At 46.4% G+C, this 26176-nt stretch overlaps 1 protein-coding gene across 5 annotated transcripts in view; it reads left to right on the forward strand.

Annotated features, from left to right (window-relative positions):
• ATG16L2 (autophagy related 16 like 2) overlaps positions 1-26176 on the forward strand; it is a 64164-nt gene that overhangs the window by 16764 nt on the left and 21224 nt on the right. For 3 of the 5 annotated variants that reach the window (XM_053385317.1, XM_053385319.1, XM_053385321.1), the window contains 9 exons: positions 9367-9487; positions 10600-10673; positions 13168-13410; positions 14499-14564; positions 16670-16762; positions 18242-18304; positions 19759-19867; positions 21781-21886; positions 23170-23240. In XM_053385317.1, the coding sequence (XP_053241292.1) occupies positions 9367-9487; positions 10600-10673; positions 13168-13410; positions 14499-14564; positions 16670-16762; positions 18242-18304; positions 19759-19867; positions 21781-21886; positions 23170-23240 (946 nt within the window). The remainder of the gene's footprint in view (positions 1-9366; positions 9488-10599; positions 10674-13167; positions 13411-14498; positions 14565-16669; positions 16763-18241; positions 18305-19758; positions 19868-21780; positions 21887-23169; positions 23241-26176) is intronic. The other 2 variants (XM_053385318.1, XM_053385320.1) reach the window with 2 other exon arrangements.

Below are 26176 nucleotides of genomic sequence, written 5' to 3' on the forward strand. Positions count from 1 at the left end.
ACAAAGGAGGGCGGCCTCCCATACAGGAGCTCAAAAGGTGACAACTTAAGTCTTTTTGTGGGTGCGCACCGAACACGAAACAGTGTTATGGGTAACACATCTACCCATCCCAATCCTGTTTCCTGGGTTAATTTTGCCAATTGGGTTTTCAGAGTCCGATTCATTCTTTCAGTTTTCCCTGAACTCTGAGGCCTATATGCTGCATGCAGTCTCCACTTCACTTGTAGGACTCGACATACTTCTTGTACTACTTGATCAATGAACGCTGGCCCATTATCACTTCCAATGCATCTAGGTAATCCAAACCTTGGGATCAATTCAGTGAGGAGTCTCTTAGTTACCTCTCGTGCCTTTTCAGTTCTGGTGGGAAAAGCTTCAACCCATCCGGTAAGAGTATCTACAAACACAAGGAGATACTTGAATCCCTTAGAAGGGACCAGCTCTGTGAAGTCCACAATTAGGCTTTCCATGGGGACGTATCCCACATGTTGGATTCCAGGAGGTTGTACCGGTCCCTGCCTGGGATTGTTTTTAGCACAAAGAACACATTTCTGGGAAATGCAAGTTGCTAATTGTGATAGGTTAATAATATACAACTTCCGACTGAGACTCTCTCTGGTTGCAGTACCGCCAAGGTGAGTAGATTCATGATAATTTCTTACAATTGTACCTGCTAGGTGATGAGGTACATAAATCCTATTGTCTGGCAGGATCATCCAACCGTCCTTCACAATCGCCCCTTCCTGTTCAGCCCACTTCCTCTCTTCTGGGGTATAGTGAGGTTTAACTTCTTCTGGAACTACCTCTGGTATGAGGGCTGCTATAAATCCTCCCACAGGCTTTTGGGCTGCCTCTCGGGCTGCTTTGTCAGCAGCATGATTTCCTCTGGTTATTGGATCCCTTCCACGTCCATGACCTTTGCAGTGCATTACAGCAATCTGTTCTGGAGCCCATACTGCTTCCAACAGGATTTCTACTTCAGGTCCATATTTCAAGGCCTTCCCGTGGGCTCCTATTAGACCTCTTTCTTTCCATAGAGCTCCATGTGCATGCAGGGTTAAGAAGGCATATTTAGAATCAGTATAGATGTTTGCCTTACATCCGGCTGCCAATTGCAGAGCTCTAGTTAAACCTATAAGTTCAGCCTTTTGTGCTGAGGTGCCAGCAGGCAAAGCTTCAGCTTCCACAACTTCCTCATTGGTGACCACAGCATATCCTGCTCGTCTGGCACCCTCATGCAGGTAACTGCTACCATCAGTATAATATACAACATCTGGATTTTTCAATGGTTCATCTTTCAGATCGGGTCTACTGGAATAAACTTCATCCATTATTTGGAGACAATCATGTGATTCTTCATCATCTACCTCTGGTAGGGGCAGCAAAGTTGCTGGATTGAGCATATTCACTACTCGTAGATGAATCCTGAGATTTTCACACAATAGGCCTTGGTATCTAGCCATCCTTGGGTTTGTTAGCCAATAACTACCCTTATATTCCATAAGTGTCAGAACAGCATGAGGTACATTCACATACATCGTCTGGCCAAAGGTAAATTTATCAGCTTCTTTGACAAGGCTTGCAGTGGCCGCTACTGCCCTTAGGCATGGAGGCCATCCTTTTGCTACTGAGTCCAATTGTTTTGACAAATAAGCTACTGGACGGTTCCAACTTCCTAATCTCTGGGTCAGGACTGCCGCTGCAATCCCATTCTGTTCATGTACATACAGCTGAAAGGGTTTTTCCGAATTAGGCAGTCCAAGGGCTGGGGCCTCCATAAGTCGTTGTTTGATAGCTAAAAAGGCTTGTTGCTGCTCAGGTCCCCATACGAATGGGTCCTTTTCTGCACCTCGAGTGCTTTCATGTAAGGGCTTGGCCAGACTGCTGAAATCAGGTATCCATAGTCTACAAAACCCTGCTGTTCCCAGGAATCCTCTGAGTTGTTTCCTTGTGGTAGGTTCCTTAATAAGGCAAATAGCTTCTTTCCTCTCTGGTCTCAATGCTCGTTGTTGGTGTGAGATGTCAAAGCCCAAATATTTGACCTTTTCTAAACATAACTGTGCCTTTTTCTGGGAAACTCGGTAGCCAGCTTCCCAGAGCAAGTGGAGCAGTTCCTCTGTCCCTTCTTTACAGGTATCAAAATCCTTTGCCGCTAGTATAAGGTCATCTACATATTGCAGAACCACCTTTTCTCCAGGTATTGAGGGGTATCTTGTTAAATCTTTCGCCAAGGCAGTACCAAATAAAGTTGGGGAATTTTTGAATCCCTGGGGCAATCTTGTCCAGGTTAGCTGGCCTTTTGTTCCTGTCAAAGGGTCTTCCCACTGGAAGGCAAATATAGGTTGGCTCTGTGGTGCCAGCCGGCAACAGAAGAATGCATCTTTCAAATCCAATACAGTAAAAAATGTTGCTTCTGGTGGGATCAAACTCAGCAGGGTATATGGGTTTGGTACATTTGGGTGCAAGGTCTCGATAGCCTGGTTTACGAGCCTCAAGTCCTGTACTGGCCTGTATTCATCTGTCCCAGGTTTCCGAACAGGCAAAAGGGGTGTGTTCCATTCTGATTGGCAGGGCTTAAGCAGACCATATTTTAATAGGCGGTCCAAATGTTTCTGGATGCCCTCTGCTGCTCGCCGGGGTAAAGGATATTGCTTTACAGATACAGGGGTAGCCATAGGTTTTAGGGTTACTACAATTGGAGCTATATTCTTAGCCATTCCTGGTGGGCTATTTTCGGCCCATACTCCTGGTGGCACCTGTAAGGTTTGGAGGAGCTTGTTTAATTCTGTATCCAATGTGGGTTGGACTTGCAGGGCTGACATTAGGCGCCATGATTGTTCCTTAGGTACTGAGAGGGTAATTATTCCTGCTGCCTTTGATGGCAGTTTCATTTCTGGACCTTGAGGAGTGAAGGTGATTTGGGCCTGCAATTTGGACAGCATATCTCTACCTAAGAGAGGTATTGGACACTCAGGTATATACAAAAACTGATGGGTTAAACGATGTCCCCCAATCTGGCATTCCAAAGGTTGGAGGAAAGACCTCTTAGCTGACTGACCAGTGGCACTTTTAATGACTACACTTTTGGATGCCTTTTTCTGCAATAGTTCTGGGAGTACTGAGTATTCAGCCCCAGTATCAATCATAAAGTCTATTAAATGGCTCCCTAATTGAATCGTGACCGTGGGCTCCTGGAAGCCTAACTTTATGGAGTCCGGTCGTTCCTAGTCTTGGGTAAAAGTCCCCTCTGCTAGTCCAATAAAATTGTCTCTACTCTGTCCTTGTCCAGGTCTCTGATATCTTCCATTTCGGATCATTCCCCGTCCCCGTCCCTGGTTTCTTGGGCCGGAGCCTGGGCCTGGGCCTGGGCGTACTTCTTCCAACCTCAGGGGTTCAGGACACTCCCGCTTCCAATGACCCTCCTTCTTGCAATTCGCACATTGATTCCTTCCCAGTGGTGGATTCCTTCCCCGCCCTCTCCCTCCATTTAAGGGGCGGTAGTCTTGCTTCACTGCTGTGGCTAGCATCACCATCTTTTCCTTCTGCCACTTCTTCTTCTCTTGTTTCTCAGCCTCATCCCTATTCCGATAAACTCGGCGTGCAATGGCCATAATTTGGCTCATCAGCATCCCTTCCCATCCTTCTGATTTCTGAATTTTCTTACGAATATCAGAAGCACACTGGGCCACAAATGTAGCAGTAATCATTCTGCTGTTTTCAGGGGCTTCAGGGTCAAAAGGAGTCCATATACGATAGGCTTCCTGCAGCCTCTCTAAAAAGTCTCCCGGACTCTCATTTGGTTTCTGTTCTACTTCTGAGACTTTAGACATATTAGTGGGCTTCTGGCATGCCCTGCGGATACCTTGCACAAGCGTCTGGCGGTAGGTGGTAAGCCTGGCCAGGTGAATTGCATTGTTTGGATCCCAATTAGGATCTTCCAAAGGAAAGTTATCCTGGAGATGACGGTCAATATTAAAAATATTTCCCACTCTAGCCTGCTCACGCAAATATATCTGTGCCTTTTCAATTATGTCTCTCCTTTCCTCAGTGGTGAACAGAGTATTCAGGAGTTGGCGGCAATCTGTCCAAGTAGGACTATGAGTATTTACTATTGAAGTCACCAAGTCCATCATAGCCTGAGGTTTTTCTGCGAAAGATGGGGTGTGTGTTTTCCAATTCATCAGATCCGTAGTTGTGAATGGAATATACTGGAGGGTCGAAGTTCGAGGTGGCCGTGGTCCGGGTTGCCCGTTAACCAGCACAGGCTCCTCAAGTGCATCAAATACTCTTCTAAGAGGGGCTACTACGTGACCTTTCTCTTCGCTTTGCTCTAGGGGCCTCAAATCATAGGGGATGGTATCTGTCCCAAGGCGTTCTTTTAGCAGCTTTATACGCCTTGCTGTATTGCTTGCTGACCGATCAAGGTCTTCCTGTAACTTCTGTAATAGTTCTCTAGGATTTGGATGTACAGGGGTTTGGGGTGGGCAATTAGTTGGTCCACTAAAGGAGACTGTAGATGGAGTTCTACTGGGACTCACAGGTGGAATAACCACTTCTGCTTGGGCTTTATTATAGGACTCCAAGGCCTCCTGAAGATATTTATCATAATCTATCAAGGAATCAAGTTCTGTGACTCCACCCCCATTATTCGTTCCACTTTCTTGCCTTGGGGTTACAACTGGTGGAGTATTTGGATTAGGCTCCCTTCGATGTGGAGCATAGGGTGGAGGTGGAAGCACCTCTTCCTCTGGTCCCTCAAAAATGGGTTTGAGTTTATTTGGCAAGATTCCTTTCCTAGCTTCGGCTTTTACAGCCAAGAATTTGCATCGTTGGACTTTGCATTCCCTTATCCATGGAGGATTTTTATTTAATGTGCTCAGCCAAGAATCTATATATGAAAATTGTTCTGGGCACCCTCCAGTTTCTTTGGCGATATTAGTCCAAAGTTTGCTTACTAAATTTATATCAAAGGTTCCCTGAGATGGCCATTCAGTATTTTGTTTCGGCCACTCTAATTCACATAACGTTCTCAAGCGCTCTGGCGTCATTTTGACTCCATATGCCCCTGAGAAGGCTTTCTTAAAATTATTTAACATACATTCAAGAGGTGTATTTTCCCCCTTTGAACCTCCAACTCCCATTGTATGGCCCTGTGAAGTATCCACTCAGTCACTTACACACTCGCTTCGTGGGGTTCCTTGCCCAGTGAAGTCGCCTTACTGGGAACCGAAGTACTACCCACTCCACACTCAGGTTGTACTTTCTCACACATACAATGCGCTGGATACTTCACCACACTCTACCTCCCAACCTTTCCCTTTTCCCTACACCAGATCACCATCTGATGTACCCAGCCATGTAGCGTACTCAGTTTCCCCTTACTGAGACGCAGAAGTTTGATCAAGACTTCTCTTCCTCCCAATTAATTGGAGGGCCAAAACCCCTTTGTGCACTTACCCTTAGCGGATCCCTCTTTATTTCTCTGGTTCCCCCCGGTCCGTCGCCGTCGGTGAGCAGGGTATCAGACAGACGAGACTTCTGCGTTCCCCTGGAAAAAATGTTCCAGTGCGCGCTGGGTAAGCAGTTAGTGGTCCTCCCTCTTGTACCCTGCCCAGTAAGGCGAAGGGGCTGCGTTCCAGCAGACCACTTATCCGAGTCACAGAGGCACCATAAAATGTAGCACCCTGCTTGTGGTTAACGCTTAGCTGGAATAAAATATTCAACGCAGCAATAGAGAAATTAAAATAATAATTTATTTGTCAGACAAATAAATGAGAGGCACAGTGGTATATGGTTACCAAGCTCTGGCCTGCCTTCCTGCCCTTATGGCCAGCACTTATATTCCCTCAGCTCAGCCCCCTTGCTCCTCCTTTGGCTGCCTCTGTCCAATCAGCCTGGTTAAAATTCCTATTGGCTGTTTGCTAGAACCAATCATAAAAGATACACCCATTTCCTATTACCTTTTATGGGAGACAAAGAGCTATATTTCCTTCTATTTATAATTGGCAAATAAATAGCCATTAACCTCTACAAGGCACCTTAATTACCAAATAACCTTTTGCCCTAGACTAGGCGCCTTAACTAACATTTCATCTTTTGCCCTATTGCCCTATTCACTCCAAAACAGATGGTGGCTAATTTTATCTTTGGAGGTCATTAAGCAGAGGCTTGACAACCATATGTCAGGAGTGCTCCGATGGCGTCTCTCTGTCTGGCAGGGGTCCGGACTCAATGGCCCTCGTGGTCTTATTCCAACTCTTCTATGATTCTATAATTTCTTACTTTCTAAATCCTTTGCATAATTACATTAAGCCAATATTTCATACATATAACATATATAGATTTTTAGAAGCAAAGATCTTGTTTAAGTAAAAAGGAACTTAGTAAAAGCTAAGTTCTATAAGTTTTCTAAATTCTCTGAAGCTTCAAAGCAGTTTCAGAGAGAGAGAGAGAGGCCTCTTCCCTTGGCCAGCTGCTGTTTGTATTAGCTCTTGCCCTTTTAACCTTAGGAAGATGTGGCTCAAGTTTAATGGGAGGCACTATTTGTTTTTGCAACCTTGATTGTCTTCTATCATTTGTATGGTCAGTGTGACCTTTTGTTCCCAGCCTGTTTTATGACCGCAATAAACCAAAGGGGCCTCTGACAAAGACCTTGCCTGCTGGTGTCCTGTCTCGAAAGAAACATTTGTGAATTTAAGCTCATTTTTGGAATACAGGAATCTGATCAAAATATAAGCCTTGATTAAAAATGCAGGCTATGATCAGATGCCTCAATTATACATGACAAAGCCATTTTTCACCTTCTCACCCCTTGCTTTTTCCTGTAAGACCTATTGCAGTCGTTAAGAGTCGTCAACAGGCTCATCACAGCTATCTGCCAATCACCCATTCCCACCACCCTTCTGAGTAATACCCCTCCCCACCTTCTCACTATATAGAAGGATCTGGCAACTTCTGTTTCAGTGTATCTGAAGAAGTGTGCATGCACACGAAAGCTCATACCAAGAACTAACTTAGCTGGTCTTTAAGGTGCTACTGGAAGGAAAAAAAATTTTTTGTTTTGACTATGGCAGACCAACACGGCTACCTTTCTATGTCTGAAACAGTACAGGAAAACTGTCCTAAAGCCATTTTGACTCTGTCAGTGACCTCAGATATCCCTCTGCGGTTTGGATGGAAATGGTAAAAGCCCCTCCCCCAAATCTTTGTCTCTGTGCTCACAAATCCTGCCTTAAGGGCACATTTGTGTATGAATAGCGTGAGCCTGTGACCTGGACTCAGGAATTAAGTATTTGTTGCAAAAGAATGGCCAGGCTGTCCAGGTAAACCCATTAACAGGTTTCCTGCCAGACAGGATTCTGCTCTAGATCGCCTCCATCTCTGATGTATGTATGATGTTTTGGGGGGTGGTCTTGGGCTCCAGGATGGGCAATTTCAAAAGTCTATATAAGGGCTTGCGTTCCTCCTCCCTCCTGCGTGTGGTGAGTGGGGACCCAGTTGCAACAGTTAATAAAGATCAGGCTTACTAGCTGCTTTCCTTCTCAATATTCTCTGGTTGGCCCCTGTTATTTTCTCCTACCGATAGAGAACCTACATAAGAACTCTATACGGGCCCTTGGGTACCCCATAAGGGAAAAGGAGCAGTTTTTTTCTTATAACACCAGCTAAGAATCATGATATACTGATATTTCACAATGTCTGAAATAAGGATGGAGTTAGGTAGAGACATTGGCTGGCTTCACGGTTTTCCCCAAATTGGGATTTTTGCATAGCAGACACACATACATCATGATTCGCGATATATTGCCAGGTCAAAAATCATGAAATTGATATCATGATATGGGCTGCAAACCGGTTTTCTACGATTTATCGCGTAGCCCAAACACACATCATGATTCACAATATATTGTCAAGTAAAAAACTATTCAACCGATATCACTTCAAACCGGTTTTCGACGATATATCAATAGATCACCCAGCCCTAGTGATAAACGTTTTTTCACTCTCTCAATTCACATAGCACTAAAAGAACCACCTCAGTTAGGTTCAAGAATAGTTTCTGATCTCTTAACCTCATGCCCCCATTGCAGCCTGCAGGGGTCCGTGTGTCTGCGAGGCCTTTATTTCTTGGGGCACTGCAAAGAATAGAATATATAAGAACAGAATACTGCAAAGAACAGAATACAGAAGAACAGAACAGTCCTGTATACCTGAAGAAGCGTCTCCACCCTCATCGTTCTGCCGGGACACTGAGGTCCAGCTCCAAGGGCCTTCTGGCAGTTCCCTCCCTGCGAGAAGTGAAGTTACAGGGAACCAGGCAGAGGGCCTTCTCGGTGGTGGCTCCCGCCCCGTGGAACGCCCTCCCATCAAATGTCAAGGAAATAAACAACTACCTGACTTTTAGAAGACATCTGAAGGCTTAGGGGCATCTGTTTAGGGACATTTTTAATGTTTGATGTTTTATTGTGCTTTTAATATTTGGTTGGAAGCTGCCCAGAGTGGCTGGGGAAACCCGGCCAGATGGGCGGGGTATAAGTAATAAATTATTATTATATTATAAGAAAAGTTTTCTGGATCAGGCCAGTGGCCCATCTAGTCCAGCATCCTTGCCTCACAGTGTCCAGCCAGAAAGGGGAAACATGCAGGTTTCTCACATAGTGCTTGTACATTTTCCTCAGGTCTTACCACTGCTAGAAACTTTCCCTTTATCAAAGGAAATCTGGGTGTCTGAGGTTTTTGGTTCATCTGGGGTCGAAGGGGGCGGTTTCCCCCCACCCAGGACACCCAGTGTGTGTGTGTGGAGAGCTGCCACAGCAAAAGAGATGACGGAGAAAGTGGATTAAGAGAAATCTCTTTTATGACGCTGGAACTGAATCAATTAAATTGATTGGCAACAGATTTTGCACAGACAAAGGGAAGCCTGTCTTCAAACAGCACATAGCGGATGCACGGAATTCACTGGTTAGCGGCTTTGAATTAGAAACAAAAAGGCATTCTCCAGAAGTTGATTTTCCATGCCCAATATTAATTTCCATGACTGCAAGAACTGTGGGGTTCACACAGACTGTTGGTTGCACAGATTAATTCATGGAGCGCGGAGCTGGGAGCCTTGCTGTCTAAACAAAGCCTCTATTTTTTAAGGCAAAGTGCCAGTTGCCAGGGAATATGATGGGGAAGGTTTGTTGCTTTTGCTTGCGGGCTTCTTCATGCTGTGCGTGGTTCAACTGTGGAACTCCCTGCCACAGGAGGCAGTGATGGCAACCAACCTGGATGGCTTTTAAAGAGGATAGGACAAATTCACAGAGGGCTATTGATGACCAGTGGCTACTCTGATTTTCTCATCTGAATTTGCTTGTGTTTTTGCAGACCCGTCCAGGAGACCACTGACTGTTTCTTGGGTGCAGTCTTGGGCTCTGCAGAAACGAAGGAGAGCCTGAAGGGGATTCATGAGAGACATTTGGCGGAGCTGGAAAGCATCAATGGGGAGGTAAGCTGACACAGGATTGGGCCTGGGAATTTGGGCGAGACACCTCTCCCACATCCAAGGAACAGGAGAGGCCAGGGAAATGGGACAGAAGGGGTAAGCAGAATTATTCATTGGTCCATCACCCAGTGCCGAATTTACATATAAGCTAAACAATCTATAGCATGGGTAGGCAAACTAAGGCCCGGGGGCCGGATCCAGCCCAATCGCCTTCTCAATCCAGCCTGCGGACAGTCCGGGAATCAGCGTGTTTTTACATGAGTGGAATGTGTGCTTTTATTTAAAATGCATCTCTGGGTTATTTGTGGAGCATAGGAATCCATTCATTTATCCCCCCCCAAAAAAGTATAGTCCGGCCCCCCACAAGGCCCCCTGCTGAAAAAGTTTGCTGACCCTTGATCTATACCTTAGGGCCCCATCCCTTGGGAGCCCCCAAAAAATTTAAAGGGGAAAAAACCTGGACGTTCATTTCCAAAATAAATAGAATAAAACCTACGTACAGCAACAGTGTTTTGTGTTGTGTAGGCTCCTATGATGCAAGTAATGGGCTCTGCCTGCTCGCCTGCTCCCTAAAATCTCACTGGTTTGCTCCTTTCTATATATAGGGTGCCTACATTCTGCATGGACTGGCTGTAACAGTTACTTTGATAAAATACATATTTTGTTATGTGCAAATTACTTTAGATACCTATTAGATCCATGAATTACCATCTAGCGTATATTCAACACAAAAAACTGACAATTTGTTGTTGACAAAGGACAGCTGGACATATAAAGGGCCCCATTACCTTCAGGAGCTGAGGGCAGGCACCCCCAGACTCGGCCCCCCAGCTGTTTTGGGACTACAACTCCCATCATCCCTAGCTAACAGGACCAGTGGTCAGGGATGATGGGAATTGTAGTCCCGAAACATCTGGAGGGCCGAGTTGGGGGATGCCTGACTTAGGGCCTCATCAACACTAAATCCGGCCCTGCCATCGCCCATTCCAGCTCCTTTTTTGCCCTGATGCCTTCACCTTCTCCAGGACTTCTCTCCCAAGGCATGATCCAGTCTTTCATTGAAGGAGAAGCCTGCAGACCACCTGACCAGGGGACCCTTCTCTGTTCTTTTTCAGCTTGCCTACAGCATCTATGAATGGAACTTGCAGCTCAAAGCGAAAGATGCCGAACTGGAGGAACAAAGGGGCAGGTAACGTTCCTCCGTCCGGCTGCTTCTATGGCGCAACGCCTCTTTTCGATTCTTTCTTTTTTTGGTGGGGGCAATGGTGGGAGAAGTTCTAGCCTTCAGGTCCAGGACAGACATAATACAGTGGTACCTCTGGTTATGTACTTAATTCGTTCTGGAGGTCCGTTCTTAACCTGAAACTGTTCTTAACCTGAAGCACCACTTTAGCTAATGGGGCCTCCCGCTGCTGCCGTGCCGCCGGAGCCCGATTTCTGTTCTCATCCTGAAGCAAAGTGCTTAACCTGAAGCACTATTTCTGGGTTAGCGGAGTCTGTAACCTGAAGCGTATGTAACCTGAAGCGTATGTAACCCGAGGTACCATTGTACAGTCATACCTTGGGTTAAAGTTGCTTCAGGTTGAGCGTTTTCGGGTTGCGCTCCGTGGCAACCCAGAGGTAACAGAGCGCGTTACTTCTGGGTTTCGCCGCTCGCGCATGCGCAGAGGCTCAAAAGGACGTCACGCACATGCGCAGAAGCGGGTTGCGTTCGCTTTAGGATGTGAACGGGGCTCTGGAACTGATCCCGTTCGCATCCAGAGGTACCACTGTAATCCTTTGGGAGCCAGGTATGCAAGGCTGGGGGTCGACCGCGATTTATCAGTTCCGCTTCCGAGAGGGAGCGGGTTGCGCTCGGGCTACCAGGTCCCACCACTGCCTCAGCGTGGTGCGGGGTAGCATCCCGCTGAGGGTGTCCCGGCCACGGCTTTTGCCAGGCGGCCAATTAGGGAGCTGTGGGGGCGTGGCCGGGGCCAATTTAAACCGTGGCTTGACTCGGGAAGCTCCTCTTTCAGCCTCGCGCCGCGGATCTCCCGCCCTCCACCCTCTTTTAGGTAGGGTCGCTGGCCTTGCTATGGACTTTGGTTGGTTGTCATGGAGGGGCCTGGGAGGACTTTTCCCACTTGGCAAATCGGCACCAGCCCCTTGGTTTTCGCCTACTTTAGAATGTATTTCAATTAATTGAGTGTGATTTTATGTAAACTGTGCTATTTTTACTGTTGTTTTATGTAAACTGTGCTATTTTTACTGTTGTTAGCCGCTCTGAGCCCGGTTTTGGCTGGGGAGGGTGGGATATAAATAAAATTATTATTATTATTATTATTATTATTATTATTATTATTATTACCTCGTAGCAATCGTCACAACTTTGTAAGGTTTAATGGTTAGGCACTGGAATAGCGGTGTGGCGGGGAGGTAAGGCGCAGCCATCACCTGCCCCTCCATGTGTAAGGGTATTCTGTTAAAGCAGTGTTTCTCAACCTGTGGGTCCCCAGATGTTCTTGGACTACAACTCCCATCATTCCTAGCCAGCATGACTAGTGGTCTGGGATGATGGGAGTTGTAGTCCAACAACATCTGGGGACCCACAGGTTGAGAACCGCTGTGTTAAAGGAACCTGGGAGTGTGGATCTCTTCCGAAGCCCAGGGAGGGGCTAGGGCCATACCACAATCCCAGCGGGAACCCAGGAGATCTTCGAGTCGATCCGCATCAGCTGGGCTCCCCCAACCGGTAGTTTACCCTTCCAGACTTCCTGCAAGGGGAGCAGGAGTCAGATATCATCTGTTGATGCCAATGCCTAAGCCAGTACCCCTCACATTCTGTAACCAATAAAGTTGTGGCCTAAATTTTGGCCATTAACATTAACCTAAATTCTGTGCTTGTGTCTTTATTCTCCTGAGACTGGCTTGGGGGTCTTGAAGTGCAAACCAGTGTTGCCAAATTAAATAAATAATTGGGGGGGGGAGGTGGGGGAGTTCCCCACGAATTTTTTTGTTGGTTGTTTTATTGTGTGCCACTCCCCACCCCCCCAGGCAGTGGCTAAATGTAAGATGTGATGAATAAACTCATGCAGACAATGATCAGGATGAGAAACGGCCACAACTTGATTGATTAAAGATACAGGTGGATTTTTGGCTCAGTTGTTGAGTAAATATATCCATCCCAGCCCACCCAGACAAAACATAATACAGTCATATCTCGGGTTGAGCATTTTTGGGTTGTGCTCCGTGGCGACCCAGAAGTAACGGAACATGTTACTTCCGGGTTTTGCCGCTTGCGCATACGGTCAAAATGACGTCACGCGCATGCGCAGAAGCGGCGAATCGCTGCACGCGCAGACGCGGGTTGCGTTCGCTTCAGGATGCGAACGGGGCTCCGGAGCGGATCCTGTTCGTATCCAGAGGTATGACTATAATGATTTAATTTTGAAAAGGTAAGGAGACTCAGTTCCCCCAAATTCCTGCTCAACCCCCCCCCCTCCCTGCCTCCACATGTGATGGCAACAGTGCTTCCTGGAAATCACCGGAGGGGAGAGTTGCTCCTGTGTTCGAATCCTGCTTGCGGGTTTCCCATAATGGGCGTCTGGTTGGCCCCTGGGAGAACCGGATGCTGGGCTGGAAGGGCCTCATCCAGCCGGCTCTTCCGACGCCCTGCCTTCACCCTTTGCTTTGGTCTGCCCCAGGCTGGCCGGTCTGAGTGGGCACGTCTCTGAGCTGGAGGCTGAGCATCGCCTGCTGCGGGAGCAGGTGGAGGAGCTGAGCCGCAGGACCGCGGCCATGAAGGAAGACTATGTCTCTCTGCACCAGCGCTACCTGCAGCAGGATGGGGAGTTCCGCCGGGCAGCCGAGAGAGGCCTGGAGCTGCTCAGGTGCTTCATGCAGAAGAAAGCAGAGGCCGCCGAGCACAGGAATAAGGCCCTCGAGAGGTGGGCGACCGCCAGCACGCGAAACGGGGAGGGCAGTCAGGGCGTGGGGGGCAGCAGCAGTTCAGATCTGGAGAGTTTGGAACAGGGGAAGTGTGGGCTGAAATGCCCCCTGCTGGCTGAATGAATGAATGAATCTTTATTTGCATCAGCCATCGGCCATAGCAATAAAATGACAATACAATATTCGAAGAATAGAAAGAAAAAGTCAAGTATATAAAATACATTTTAGGGTTTTGAATCCGTAGTCAAATAGTGGGTCTTATTCTGATTGCCTCAGCTAAAAACCTTGCCACCTTTGCTGTCACCTGCTCATCTTGATCTGCAAAGAGAAAGGACACTGTGACAGTGGCTGGGCGAACCGGAACGGACAATAAAAGAGGGGTGATAATCTCATTCCTCAACTCTTTATAAAGAGTGCAAACCAGAAGGGCACGTGCCACCAATTTGGTACTGCCATCTCCACAGGGACATAAGTGTTTTTCGTGTGGAATCTGTTGGAATAGTCCCTCGAGTAAAGCCCAGGGCAATACATTCAATCTTGCGAAAGTAAAAGCGACCCCCTTCTGGCTGTTTGCAGGAATAGCCTTTGTGTCGCAAATGGGATAAGATTGGGGCGGTGTCAGATGCTGACTCTCTCAGCACCAAAAGATACACATCCCGATTTTCACCAGGGTTTTGAAATACAGTCTTTGAGCAGTAAGAAACTCTGGGGTTTAACCCAGGCACTTGCCCCAAGTTTGGTTTCCTTGGAATGAAGATGACGGCATCTTTAGGATACAGTTGTACCTTGGAAGTTGAACGGAATCCATTCCAGAAGTCCGTTTGACTTCCAAAACATTTGGAAACCAAAGCGCGGATCCTAGAACAATAGGTAGGTTTCTGCCTTCTAGGATCCTACCTGCCTATTGTTCTAGGATCCTACCTGCCTATTGTTCTAGGATCGAAGCTCAGTACATAGCCCGTGACCTCACCCCATCTTTGACAGAAACACAGCCCTGTCTCCCAAAAGGACCTGGAAAATCTAGCAAGCAGGACATATGGAAGGAGAATGTCTTGCACACCCCCTGATCCCCTTCCTCTTCTTGCAGGGCAAAGCAGGACCGGCTGGCCAAGGAGCTGAAGAAGGCAGCGAGGACCCCGGTTGGCATTAAGGGGTAAGTCATGCTTGTCGGTCCTCAAAGATCTTTGGATAATAAGAATAAGGATGATGATGATAATAATAATAATAATAATAATAATAATAATAATAATAATAATAATAATATTTTATTATTTAGACCCTGCCCATCTGGCTGGGTTTCACCAGCCACTTTGGGCAACTCCCAACAGAATATTAATAATAATAATAATAAAGCAACAAAACATCAAACATTAAAAGCTTCCCTAAACAGGGCTGCCTTCAGATGTCTTCTAAAAAGTTTATTTCCTTGACATCTGATGGGAGGGCATTCCACAGGGTGGGTGCCACTACCGAGAAGGCCCTCTGCCTGGTTGAAAGGCAGCATATATATCTCTCTATATCATCTATCTATCATCTATCTGACTGTCTATCTATCTATCTATCTATCTATCTACTATCTATCTATCTAATCTAATCTATGTAGCCTCATCTTCCCTGTCCCCTTCTCCTCTTGGTTGAGCTGAAACAAGTTGTTGGGCTGGCCACCGAAATGTTTGTATATAAACCAGATTCTCCTGGTGATGATGCAGAGGGAGCCGCAAAGAGCCTGAGTTAATTGGTACGTTGATCGTTATCTCCCCAGGGCTGCTGGCTAATTAAATACCCAGGGGGGTGGGAGAGAGCAAGACTGCTGCTGAAATGCGCAATATTGGCCCCATGCTCCTCATGCTGAGCGCAACACCTTTCCACCAAGACCTAAAATGCTCCAAGGCTGCTAAGTGGCAGTTCGCTGTCTCCGCAAGTCAGCCGGTTTGTCAATGTCCCTCCAGGTGGCCTCTGGGATGAAGAGACTTTTTCCTGTCATTAGGAAGGCTTGGGGAATTCCCTCTGGCTTGATCTGCACCTCCCAGATTACGTGTGCAGATCTGGAACTTAATTTTTTTAAAATATATTTTATTTGAAATACTTCTCTAAGCAAAGTAAAGGGGGGAAAGGAAACAAAAAGTACATTAAAATTGTGTATTATGAAAGTATATAAGTGAAATTAGGGACGTGGGTGGCGCTGTGGTCTAAACCACAGAGCCTAGGGCTTGCTGATCGGAAGGTCGGCGGTTCAAATCCCCGCGACGGGGTGAGCTCCCATTGCTCGGTCCCTGCTCCTGCCAACCTAGCAGTTCGAAAGCATGTCAAAGTGGAAGTAGATAAATAGGTACCGCTCCGGCGGGAAGGTAAACGGCATTTCCGTGCGCTGCTCTGGTTCGCCAGAAGCGGCTTAGTCATGGTGGCCACATGACCTGGAAGCTGTACGCCAGCTCCCTTGGCCAGTAAAGCGAGATGAGTGCGGAAACCCCAGAGTCGTCTGCGACTGGACCTAATGGTCAGGGGCCCCTTTAGCTTTACCTATAAGTGAAATTAGTATTCCAATACATAGACATTTATTTGCAAGCTATCATATATATATATATATGTTTGTGTGTGTGTGTGTGTGTGCGCGCGCACACACACACACACACACACACACATATATATATACATACCATATTTTTCTATGTATAACACGCCCCATGTATAAGACGCCCCCTATTTTTGGGGACTCCAAATGAAGAAAATGGGAGGAAATTGCCCCATGTATAAGACGACCCCCCTTTTCTTAACATAATTTTAAAAGAAAAAAATCCTAGTCTTATACACGGAAAAGTAGGGTGTGTGTGTGTTTGTGTGTGTGTGTGTGTGTGTATGCAATGCAAATGTCATTATATTTCCAGATTTGGAACTTGGTTATCCACCAGCTGATACACTTCCTGAATGCACCGACACAATTCTAATAATAATAATAATAATAATAATAATAATAATAATAATAATAATTGAGAACCACTGTGTCGGACTAGGATCTGAGAGACCAAAGTTCAAATCCCCACTCTGCCACCGGGTGGCCTTCGGCCATTCGCTGCCTCTCAGCCTAACCTGCCTTACTACCTTGTTGTTGCTGTTGGGGGAATTAAATAGGGAGAACCGTGTGCTGCTCCTTGAGGCCCTTGGAGAAAGAAGGTGATCTATAAATGCAATAAATACATTAAAATATTGTCGATCTTGCTCTTGTGCTCACTAATTTTCCGCACGTTTTCTATTTGTCAGAGAGCCAGAAGAAGGGAAGGCTGATGAGCAAAAGATGCTCCACAGAGACGCCCAGGAGGAGCCTGGCGAAAAGGTGTGGAAAAGGCCCTTTCGGTGAGGCATGAACTGTGGTGCTCATAGTTTTTTGTATCGCTATTATCGCATTAGCTTTCTTTTAAATTGGTTGGATTTTTGCATCCTTTCCTCCCATCAAAGTCTTGCAGCAACAAGAAGAACGAAGCACATAGGAAACGTGGCAGTTTAAAAAAACACGCTGATAAAAATCACTCATAAAAATCCATCTTAAGAGTCTCCTGCGTTTGAGGGATGCACGCAAAGGCTGCCATTGTCTTTGCTCTGGAAAGAGTGAAATTCTGTGTGGAATCTCCCTTTCAAATGTAGTCCTCATAGGCAGAAAATTTGAGAGGGGCTTAGGCAGGGGCTACATTAGGGGTCAGCAAACTTTTTCAGCAGGGGGCCTGTCCACTGTCCCTCAGACCACAAGGTGGGCTGGACTATATTTTTTTTGCGAGGAATTTATGAACGAATTCCTGTGCCCCACAAATAAACCAGAGATGCATTTTAAATAAAAGCACACATTCTACTGCAGTCACGGGCAGAGGATCCCACCACTGTCCGTATGGCTCTCAGGCAGCACCGGTGGCAAATCGCTACGCTGTACGTAGCAACGCTGCACATGCGCTCTACGTAATGGCGCCACGCATGCGTCGTCTGTAGCGGCGCAACGTGTGTGCAGCTGGCGGTTTGCCCCGCCCTGGGTGTCGGTTAGCCTTCATTCGCCCCTGCTGTCATACTGTGACAACAATACAGAACTAGATGCTTATGCCAGATGATCATCAGGCTGCAGAGACCCAAGGCCAAGAGCCTTTGCAAAACAAGCTAAACTTTGGAGAAACATGGTATGGTTTGTTTGATCATCCGTGGAACAATTAGTGGTTAACTTGTGGCTTGTTGAGCAAATCATGGCTTAGCATTATGCACAGAACAGGCCTTCGTAGCCATGCATCCTCAGCCTCCATCATTGGTTAGCTCACCCCTGCCTCACACTTCCCATTGCCCGGAGTGACTTCCAAAGGTCAACCAAATGACACGACACAAAAGGAAAACGGGATAGGGAGGGAGAAGGAAAATAAATAAATATGCAAGCATAGGTTCTTAAAAGTTGTGGTGCTTATTACAACCAGCTGGGGTGGAAATGGTTCATGTAGCCTAATATGTTTAAAATGTTTTTAATTCTGATTTTTTTAAATGGTTGTAATGCACCCTGGGGACCTGGTGGAAAAGTGCAGCTAATAAATTTAGTATAGAAATAATAGTAGCAGTCAGTGCTTTTTTTTCCGGGGGGACGCAGAGGCACGCATACCCCTAAACATTTTGTGAATCTTTGTACTTCTGTCCACTTACTATATTTATTTTTCCTGATTTGAACAATAAAATGGTGATTTTCTGGAGTCAAAATGAGAGTGCCCCTAAACATTTTTTAAGGGAAAAAACCCTGGTAGTAGTATTAGTAATAACAGTAATAATATTTCCTCTGTTCATCACTTTTTTCCACTTGACTTCTTGTTTTAGATCTGCTTCTGCCACTTCCATGACCCTCACCAGATACGTGGGTGTTTTCAAGGGTTTGTTTGAGTAAGTTGGTTGCTTCATTTCTATTCATTCAGGGTTACTTGGGTCCGGAGCGTGTGTCTGAATTGCCCCCAAAGAATCAAGATAAGATCCTGAATCATTTTGATGATACTAGCTTTTTATCTGGATCAGCTGTGGGTAAGGTAGCAAACTTCAGTGTTGCACAGATCTCTTCTCTACGGCTCCTCTCTTTCTTTGGATTTAATCATGTGAGCACTAACATGGACAGGGCCGGATTGAGGTTTGATGAGGCCCTAAGCTACTCTTTATATGTCCAGCTGTCCTTTATATGTCCAGCTGTCCTTTATCAACAACAAATGGTCGCTGGTTTTTTGTGTTGAATATATGCTAGATGGTAATTCATGGACCTAATAGGAATCTCAAGCCATTTGCCCATGTTGCCCTGCAACCAGTCCATTCAGAATGTAGGCACCCTATATATAGAAATGAGCAAACCAGTGATATTTTAGGGAGCAGGCTAGCAGGTGGGGCCCATGACTTACATCCTAGGAGCCTACACAACACAAAACACTGTTGCTGTATGTAGGTTTTATTTTATTTGTTTTTTATATTACATTTTGGAAATGTACATCCAGGGTTTTTTTTCCTTTACTTTTTTGGGGGCCCCCAAGAGAGTGGGGCCCTAAGCTATAGCTTGTTTGGCTTGTACGTAAATCCAGCACTGATTACATGGAGGGCTAACAAATTCATTGTAGCCAAGAGTTTCTGTAGCAATGTCCACCTTCCCTCCCTCCTTCCCAGTTCCAGAACTATGGACTTAAAAGTTTACATAACTGAAAGTCAAAACTGGCATTTTACTCCCCACCCCTGAGAAAGATTTGTCACTAGCTTCGTGCATTTTCACAAACTTTGAAATACACAACCTTTAACTTGTATCCGCTGTCCGAGCAGCCTTCTTCAACATTTGAAGTTGATCCATTTCCTGGTTCTCAGTTCCTTGTGGTTTTCCCTGAGGTCTGACTCAGAGCAAATAGGGTTCCTGCAGACCATGGTTGTATCCAAAGTGGAACTGAAAACTGTGGCTTGGATGAGGTCTCCAGTGCTTGTTTGCAGGCGAACCAGTTTACTTGATTTGGATGTCCTTCTAAGCAGCTTAGCTGTGTAGCATTTGACTGCCTGAAGACAGAAGAACCTGTGATATTTAATTTGACGTCACAGCAAGTTCAAAATTGCTATGGTTTAGGGAAGTTCCCTGTTTAGGGAAGTTTTTAATATTTGATGTATTATTGTGTTTTAATATTTTGTTGGAAGCCGCCCAGAGTGGCTGGGGAAACCCAGCCAGATGGGAGGGGTATAAATAGTATATTATTATTATTATTATTATTATTATTATTATTATTATTATTATTTATTAAGAAGTTGGAGGGAGGGGGCTAGCAAGAAATGCGAGGTGATAATGTCTGTATCCAAGACGGTGCAAAACTTTCACCTGTTAGTTTCAGGATGAAACGCGGGAGCTCCTTCAGCAACCCCTCGGAGGAACGGTACTATTACATTCCCTCCTGTGCGGCAGCCTGCCTTCCGTCAAGAGTGAGCGACGAACAGGTAACTCTGAAATCCCCAAGCACCAGGTGCCACCTCACCTGGGTGCAACATAAGAAGAACCTGCCGGATGTTTAAAATCAAGTAATGTGTATATAATTGTAAGTGCACAACATAAAATAAGACTTGGAAAAGGGGGGAGGGTGAGAGAAAAAGGAAAAGGAGGGAGAAAGAAAGAAAGAAAGAAAGAAAGAAAGAAAGAAAGAAAGAACACCCATATCCAATACAAAACAAAAGCAGAACGTATAAACATTACAAGATTGTTACTGTAGCTAACCCACATTTAACCTTATATAGAAATTAACCCCAAATATCGTTAAATTGGTCCATGGCAAGTCTACGTTTATACACTCATGTGTTGCAAATTTGTACATATCTTCTAGCCATTCGCTGAAGGGAGCTGCATTTTTATGGATGAACTGGGGGAAATAACTTGCTATTATTTCTTATTGCATCTATACCCCACCTTCTCTTCCAAGGCGCTCAAGGTGGGGTGCAGAGTTCTCCTTGCCCATTCTGTCCTCACACCAACCCTGTGAGGTAGGTTAGATTGAGAGCGTCATCCAGTGAGCTTCATGGCCGAGCGGGGATTTGAACCCTGGTTTCTAGTCCAGCACTCAAACCACTATACCACACTGGTTCCACCGGTGTTGGAGACAGTGCTGCCTGAATGCAAGTTGCTGGGAATCGTGGGTGGCGAGAGGGCTCTTGTGTTCGAATCCTGCTTGTGGGCTTCCTGTGGAGGCATCTGGGTGGCCACCCTGAGAACAGGATGCTGGACTAGATGGGCCATTGGCCGGATCCAGCTGCAGGGCTCTTCTTAATAATTCTTCTTGCTGATTTGTGCGTCTGGCCCTCAGTCGTTTTCCTTGCACACGCTGACAGAAAGGGAACGCGACTGGAGGATGAGTTTGGGTTGCAATTGTCCCCACCAGCAGAATTCCCATATCTACTACAGAAGAGAAGCTTGTTGCACTTCCATGGCACCCCTGCCTGGTCTCCTTAATAATAATAATAATAATAATAATAATAATAATAATAATATATTTATACCACGCCCTTCGCTGTTCAGAAAACCAGGCTCAGGGTGGCTAACAACAAATTTAAAACACTTAATTGATGCAACAAAAAAACAGCATAAAATACAGTATAAAACGTGAATAACAATAAATTCAGAATTCAAAAATCAATTTAGGGGGGAAATCCATCCAATAAACATTAGATGATCACCAGGGCTAGCTGGCTAAATTAGTCCTATGTGGGCCAGCGAGGAGACTAGGGGAGAATTAGCTGTGGGATCCCAGAGCGGGGAATCTTCATAAGAAGAGGAGGGGGAGGGGATGGAAATAAAAGATCAGGCTGGATTCAAATTAAAGGCCAGGCTGAATAGCTCTGTCTTACAGGCCCTGCGAAAGGAGGTTAAATCCTGCAGGGCCCTGGTCTCTTGGGACAGAGCATTCCACCAGGTCGGAGCCATCACTGAGAAGGCCCTGGCCCTGTTGGAGGATAGTCTGACTTCCTTAGGGCCCGGGACCTCTAAACTATGATTATTCATGGACCTTAAGGTCCTCTGTGGGGCAGACCAGGAGAGGCGGTCCTGTAAATACGAGGGCCCTAAGCCACAAAGGGCTTTAAAGGTCAAAACTAGCACCTTAAACCTGACCCGATACTCCACCGGGAGCCAGTGCAACTGGAAAAGCACTGGGTGAATATGCTCCCATGGCAGGGACCCCGTGAGGAGCCTCGCTGCAGCATTCTGCACCCGCTGGAGTTTCTGGGACAGCTTCAAGGGCAGCCCCGTGTAGAGCGAATTACAGTAGTCAAACCTGGTGGTGACCGTCACATGGATCACTGTGGCCAGGGCGGGGCGGGAAAGGTAAGGGACCAATTGCTTTGTCCTTTTCCCCTTTCTCCAGGAAGGCCACGCCTCCGAAATCAACGCTGCCAGGTTCAGTCCCAATTCATCTGTGCTGGCCACTGGCGGGGCCGACAAGCTGATCAGGCTCTGGAATGTGACAGGAGGTGAGCGGATGCGCAGAGGGGCATTAGTTGACGGTTGCACACAGCGGGTGGTGCTGGGGTCTCAACCACCGAGCCTCTTGGGCTTGCCGATCAGAAAGTCGGCGATTCGAATCCACATGACAGAGTGTGCTCCCATTGCTCTGTCCCTCCTCCTGCCAACCTAGCAGTTCGAAAGCACACCAGTGCAAGTAGATAAATAGGTATCACTGCAGTGGGAAGGTAAACAGCGTATCCGTTCGCTCTGATTTCTGTCACAGTGTTACATTGCGCCAGAAGCAGTTTAGTGATGCTAGCCACATGACCCAGAAAACTGCCTGCGGACAAACACTGGCTCCCTCGGCCCGAAAGCGAGATGAGCACCGCAACCCCATAGTCACCTTTGACTGGACTTAACCGTCCAGGGTTCCTTTACCTTTTACCTTTTCCTTGATAGGGACATGGGTGGCGCTGTGGTCTAAACCACTGAGCCTCTTGGGCTTGCCGATTGGAAGGTTGGCAATTTGAATCCCCGCGATGGGGTGAGCTCCTGTTGCTCTGTCCTAGCTCCTGCCAACCTAGCAGTTTGAAAGCACACCAGTGGAAGTAGATAAATAGGTACCACTCTGGCGGGAAGGTAAACGGCATTTCTGTGCACTCTGACTCTCATCACAGTGTCCTATTGTGGTTTAGTCTTGCTGGCCACATGACTCAGAAAGCTGTCTGCGGACAAACACTGGCTCCCTCGGCCTGAAAGCGAGATGAGCGCCACAACCCCATAGTCACCTTTGACTTAACCATTCAAGGGTCCTTTACCATTTTACCTATTGCACACTATTTTATTTTTTAATGTATAAAAGTATTAGAGATCTCTGCCAGCTGTCTGCTTGGGCTGGCAACTGTCCGGCTCAAATCTCTGGAGATCACGCAAGTGAGTTGCTGCCTCTGCCTTTATAAGAGATATCTGGCCTCAGCTCTAGGCTTTGTTTCTGCATCAGTCTTTTCTTGAGGTGCATGGAAGTAGAAGCCGATCTTACCCATTGAATTGGATCTGATCAGGTGTGGGAGAGATTTTGCTTAGCTGAGCTTCAGTTCTGCAGGTGAGATAAGATTTTCGCAAGGCAGAGTCGTGGAACAAGGAGAAAAGATCTCAGATCCCGGGTGGAGGAATCTCTGTCTCTCTTTGGAAAGTCCACTGTCTGCTTCTTGCAGAGTTTCCTGGTGCTTTTTCCCATATTCGGGGAAGTGTGGGTTCTAATTGTTGCTGCTCTGGGTCACCTTGCCTGTTCTGTTTTGCCTTCCTGCAGGCCGAATGGAGAAGATGAAGACACTGGAAGGGGCGAACGGAGGCATCACCAGCGTCGAGTTTGACCCATCGGTGAGTGTGAATCGCAGCAGGGCAAACGCCGCTGGTTGCTTGGAGGAGGCACCGTGGTTTGGCCTTGCCTGGAAGTTGCGCTCCATTTGCAAAGGCCCTTCCCTCCTTGCCTTTTACAGTGGTACCTCGGGTTAAGTACTTAATTTGTTCCGGAGGTCCATTATTAACCTGAAACTGTTCTTAACCTGAAGCACCACTTTAGCTAATGGGACCTCCCACTGCCGCCGCGCGATTTCTGTTCTTATCCTAAAGCAAACTTCTTAACCCAAGGTATTATTTCTGGGTTAGCAGAGTCAGTAACCTGAAGCGTCTGTAACCTGAAGCATATGTAACCCGAGGTACCACTGTACTGAACAAGCCAAGCGGTTTATCTAGCCCAGGCACATGCAACTCTATAGAGACTGCAATCTACTCCCAGTATAATAAAACTGGCAGTGATCTACCCATTGTCATTGCCCATAGTTGTTCAGCTTTTTTAGGGTGGGGGGAGCCCACAGTTGGTGAGCTTCTTTTAGGGGGGAGCCCAGAGTTGCTGAGGTATTTTGGGGGAGGGTTGCCTTTAATTGCTCACCCAACAGTCCAAAGCCATCCCTTCTTCCCCCGCTCTGCCGAAAGACGAAGGGAATAAAACCTTTCACAGCACTGCCAACGGCGACGATGGGACATAGCGACAAGGGCGGGGCACATCACGATCGCTCAGGAGCAACAGGGCAATCTCTTTTCTTACTCCCGCGATCGACCTGGAGAACCCTGTCAATTGTGGTCGACCGGTTGGACATTGCTGACCTAGCCCAATAATGTCAACTCGGACTGGCAGCAGGCCAAGGAACGTCTTTCCCATCACAGTGGAGCAACATATACTCTAACTAGAATCATATAAAGAATAAATTATTATTATTATTACTACTCACCAGCCTGGTTCCTTCAAGATGCTTTAGGCTACAGGTCCCATCAGCCCCAGCGAGCACAGTAGTCCAATCCATTGGGAGGGCACTAGGTTGGGGAAGACTGATCTGTGAGTTTCACGCATTAAAGCCTTATCTCTTGTTCCTGCACTGCAGAGGGTTGGGCTAGATGACCCCTGGGTCCCTTGTGACTCTACAGTTCTAGGATTTTAGCATCTGTACATTAGAGGAGTGTCAGGATGCTGGACTAGGTGGGGCATAGGCCTGATCCACCAGGCACTTCTTATGTTCTTCCTCTTCTTCTTCCTCCTCATTTCACATCACTTCCGCTTCCTTTTTTTGGGGGGGGGGGGCTGGAATCTCAAAGCAGTTTGCAACCTACATCAAGTAAAACAGTCTGGAATAAAACACTACTGACGAAAGTCAAGTACGCACACATTCAAAGCAACACAACTGGCTGGAAGCGAAAATATTATCTTAAAGATTTCCAAAAGAGGTCAACTGCAGATTACACTTTGAACACGGCAAAGTTAACAACAACGATGAAAATGATCTTAAACGTTTCAGGAGAGAACATTGCTCAATATAAAATGTCCAATATAAAATGCACGTTGAAAGCAGCATCATTCGTGGGGGGGGGGGGCACTAGGGGCGCATTGGAAGATGGCTGACAATAACATCTCTCCGACCCACACGAGGTAATTAAGAGGCTGTGATGGGAGTAAACAGCCTCCCTGCCCCCCCCAAGCGTGTGGGGCGGACTGCCCTTGCCTGCTGTGCCCTATACCACCCCCGAATTTGTGGGGGTGGTGGCACTAGGCAGAAAGCCCTTGTGCGGATCTCCGCGCTCCTGGACGCTGTCTCTGATTCGCGCCTCTAGCTGCAAGAACTTCAAAAGAAACAATTAGGAGAAAGCTAATGCACATATTTCAAGGAAGAAGGGGGAGTAAAGACTGCTAACTGAAGAGATCTCTGATAAACAAGACGGGTCGGAGGAACAAGAATAAATCATGAGAAGACACACCAAGGCTCGGTATGTCCGGCAACGGGACTGGATGGGGGAGGGGGGGAAACTTTCTTTTCTTTTCTCTATGTGATTAAGCAAGAATCCCCCCCCCACAAGTCACAAGTCAGAAATGCCATTTAAATGACTTAAGCTGTGGATTTAAGACTGTGTGGAGATAATTTTCTAACCAAAGCATGTTTCAAGAAGATCGTGGAAAGCATAAGAGCTTTGGAATGACGCAGCAAAAAATAGCGTCGCCATTTGGGCAAGTTCTGTCGAAAGACTTATGTCTGGCACGAGGAACAGATCTGTTTTCATATTGTGGGTAAACCTCCTCAGAGGGACTAAAGAGCGACAGATTTGCGAGATTAATGATGGAAAGAGCGATGTTATTTATGAAAGTGATGATATATGGAAACCATCTTGATATGATGATTGGACGAACAGAAAAATTCACACAGGATTATAATTGGTGTTTACCTGCTTAAGGAGATTATCAGAAGAGATCATAAAGAAAAAAAGAAAAATATACGAACAAGATGAGATGTGGAAACAGCAAGATAAGACTGGATAGAATTATGAACATTATTTGGACAGATTTGTGGATATTAACGCAGTAGCAAGAAGATGATCGGAATCCCCCTTCGGAACTTGAAATATGGGTCCCCCCAACAAAAATTTAAAATTCGGCTTTGTAATTCGGAATTTATGTGATGTGATTTGATTTGATTGGTTGGTTAATAAAAATTATTTTTTTAAAAAAGCAGCATCATTCGCAAGAATAAAAAAGATTCTCATAAGCACAGAACAGAGAGTCAGGGGTAGATCAAACATCACCTCTCAGCTGCAACCTTGCTATTTTAAAGGCGAGTGTGACCTGGTCTAGACTGAACACCGCCTGTCTAATTATTTGTCCCTATGGTAAATTGTGAGGCTCTTAACCTCATGGTCGTGGATTGGAGCCCAGTGTTTGGCAAAAGATTCCTGCATTTCAGGGGGTTGGATGAAATGACCCCTGTGGTCCC

This window comes from Podarcis raffonei, chromosome 4, assembly GCF_027172205.1.
Source record: "Podarcis raffonei isolate rPodRaf1 chromosome 4, rPodRaf1.pri, whole genome shotgun sequence".
Lineage (NCBI taxonomy): Eukaryota > Metazoa > Chordata > Lepidosauria > Squamata > Lacertidae > Podarcis > Podarcis raffonei.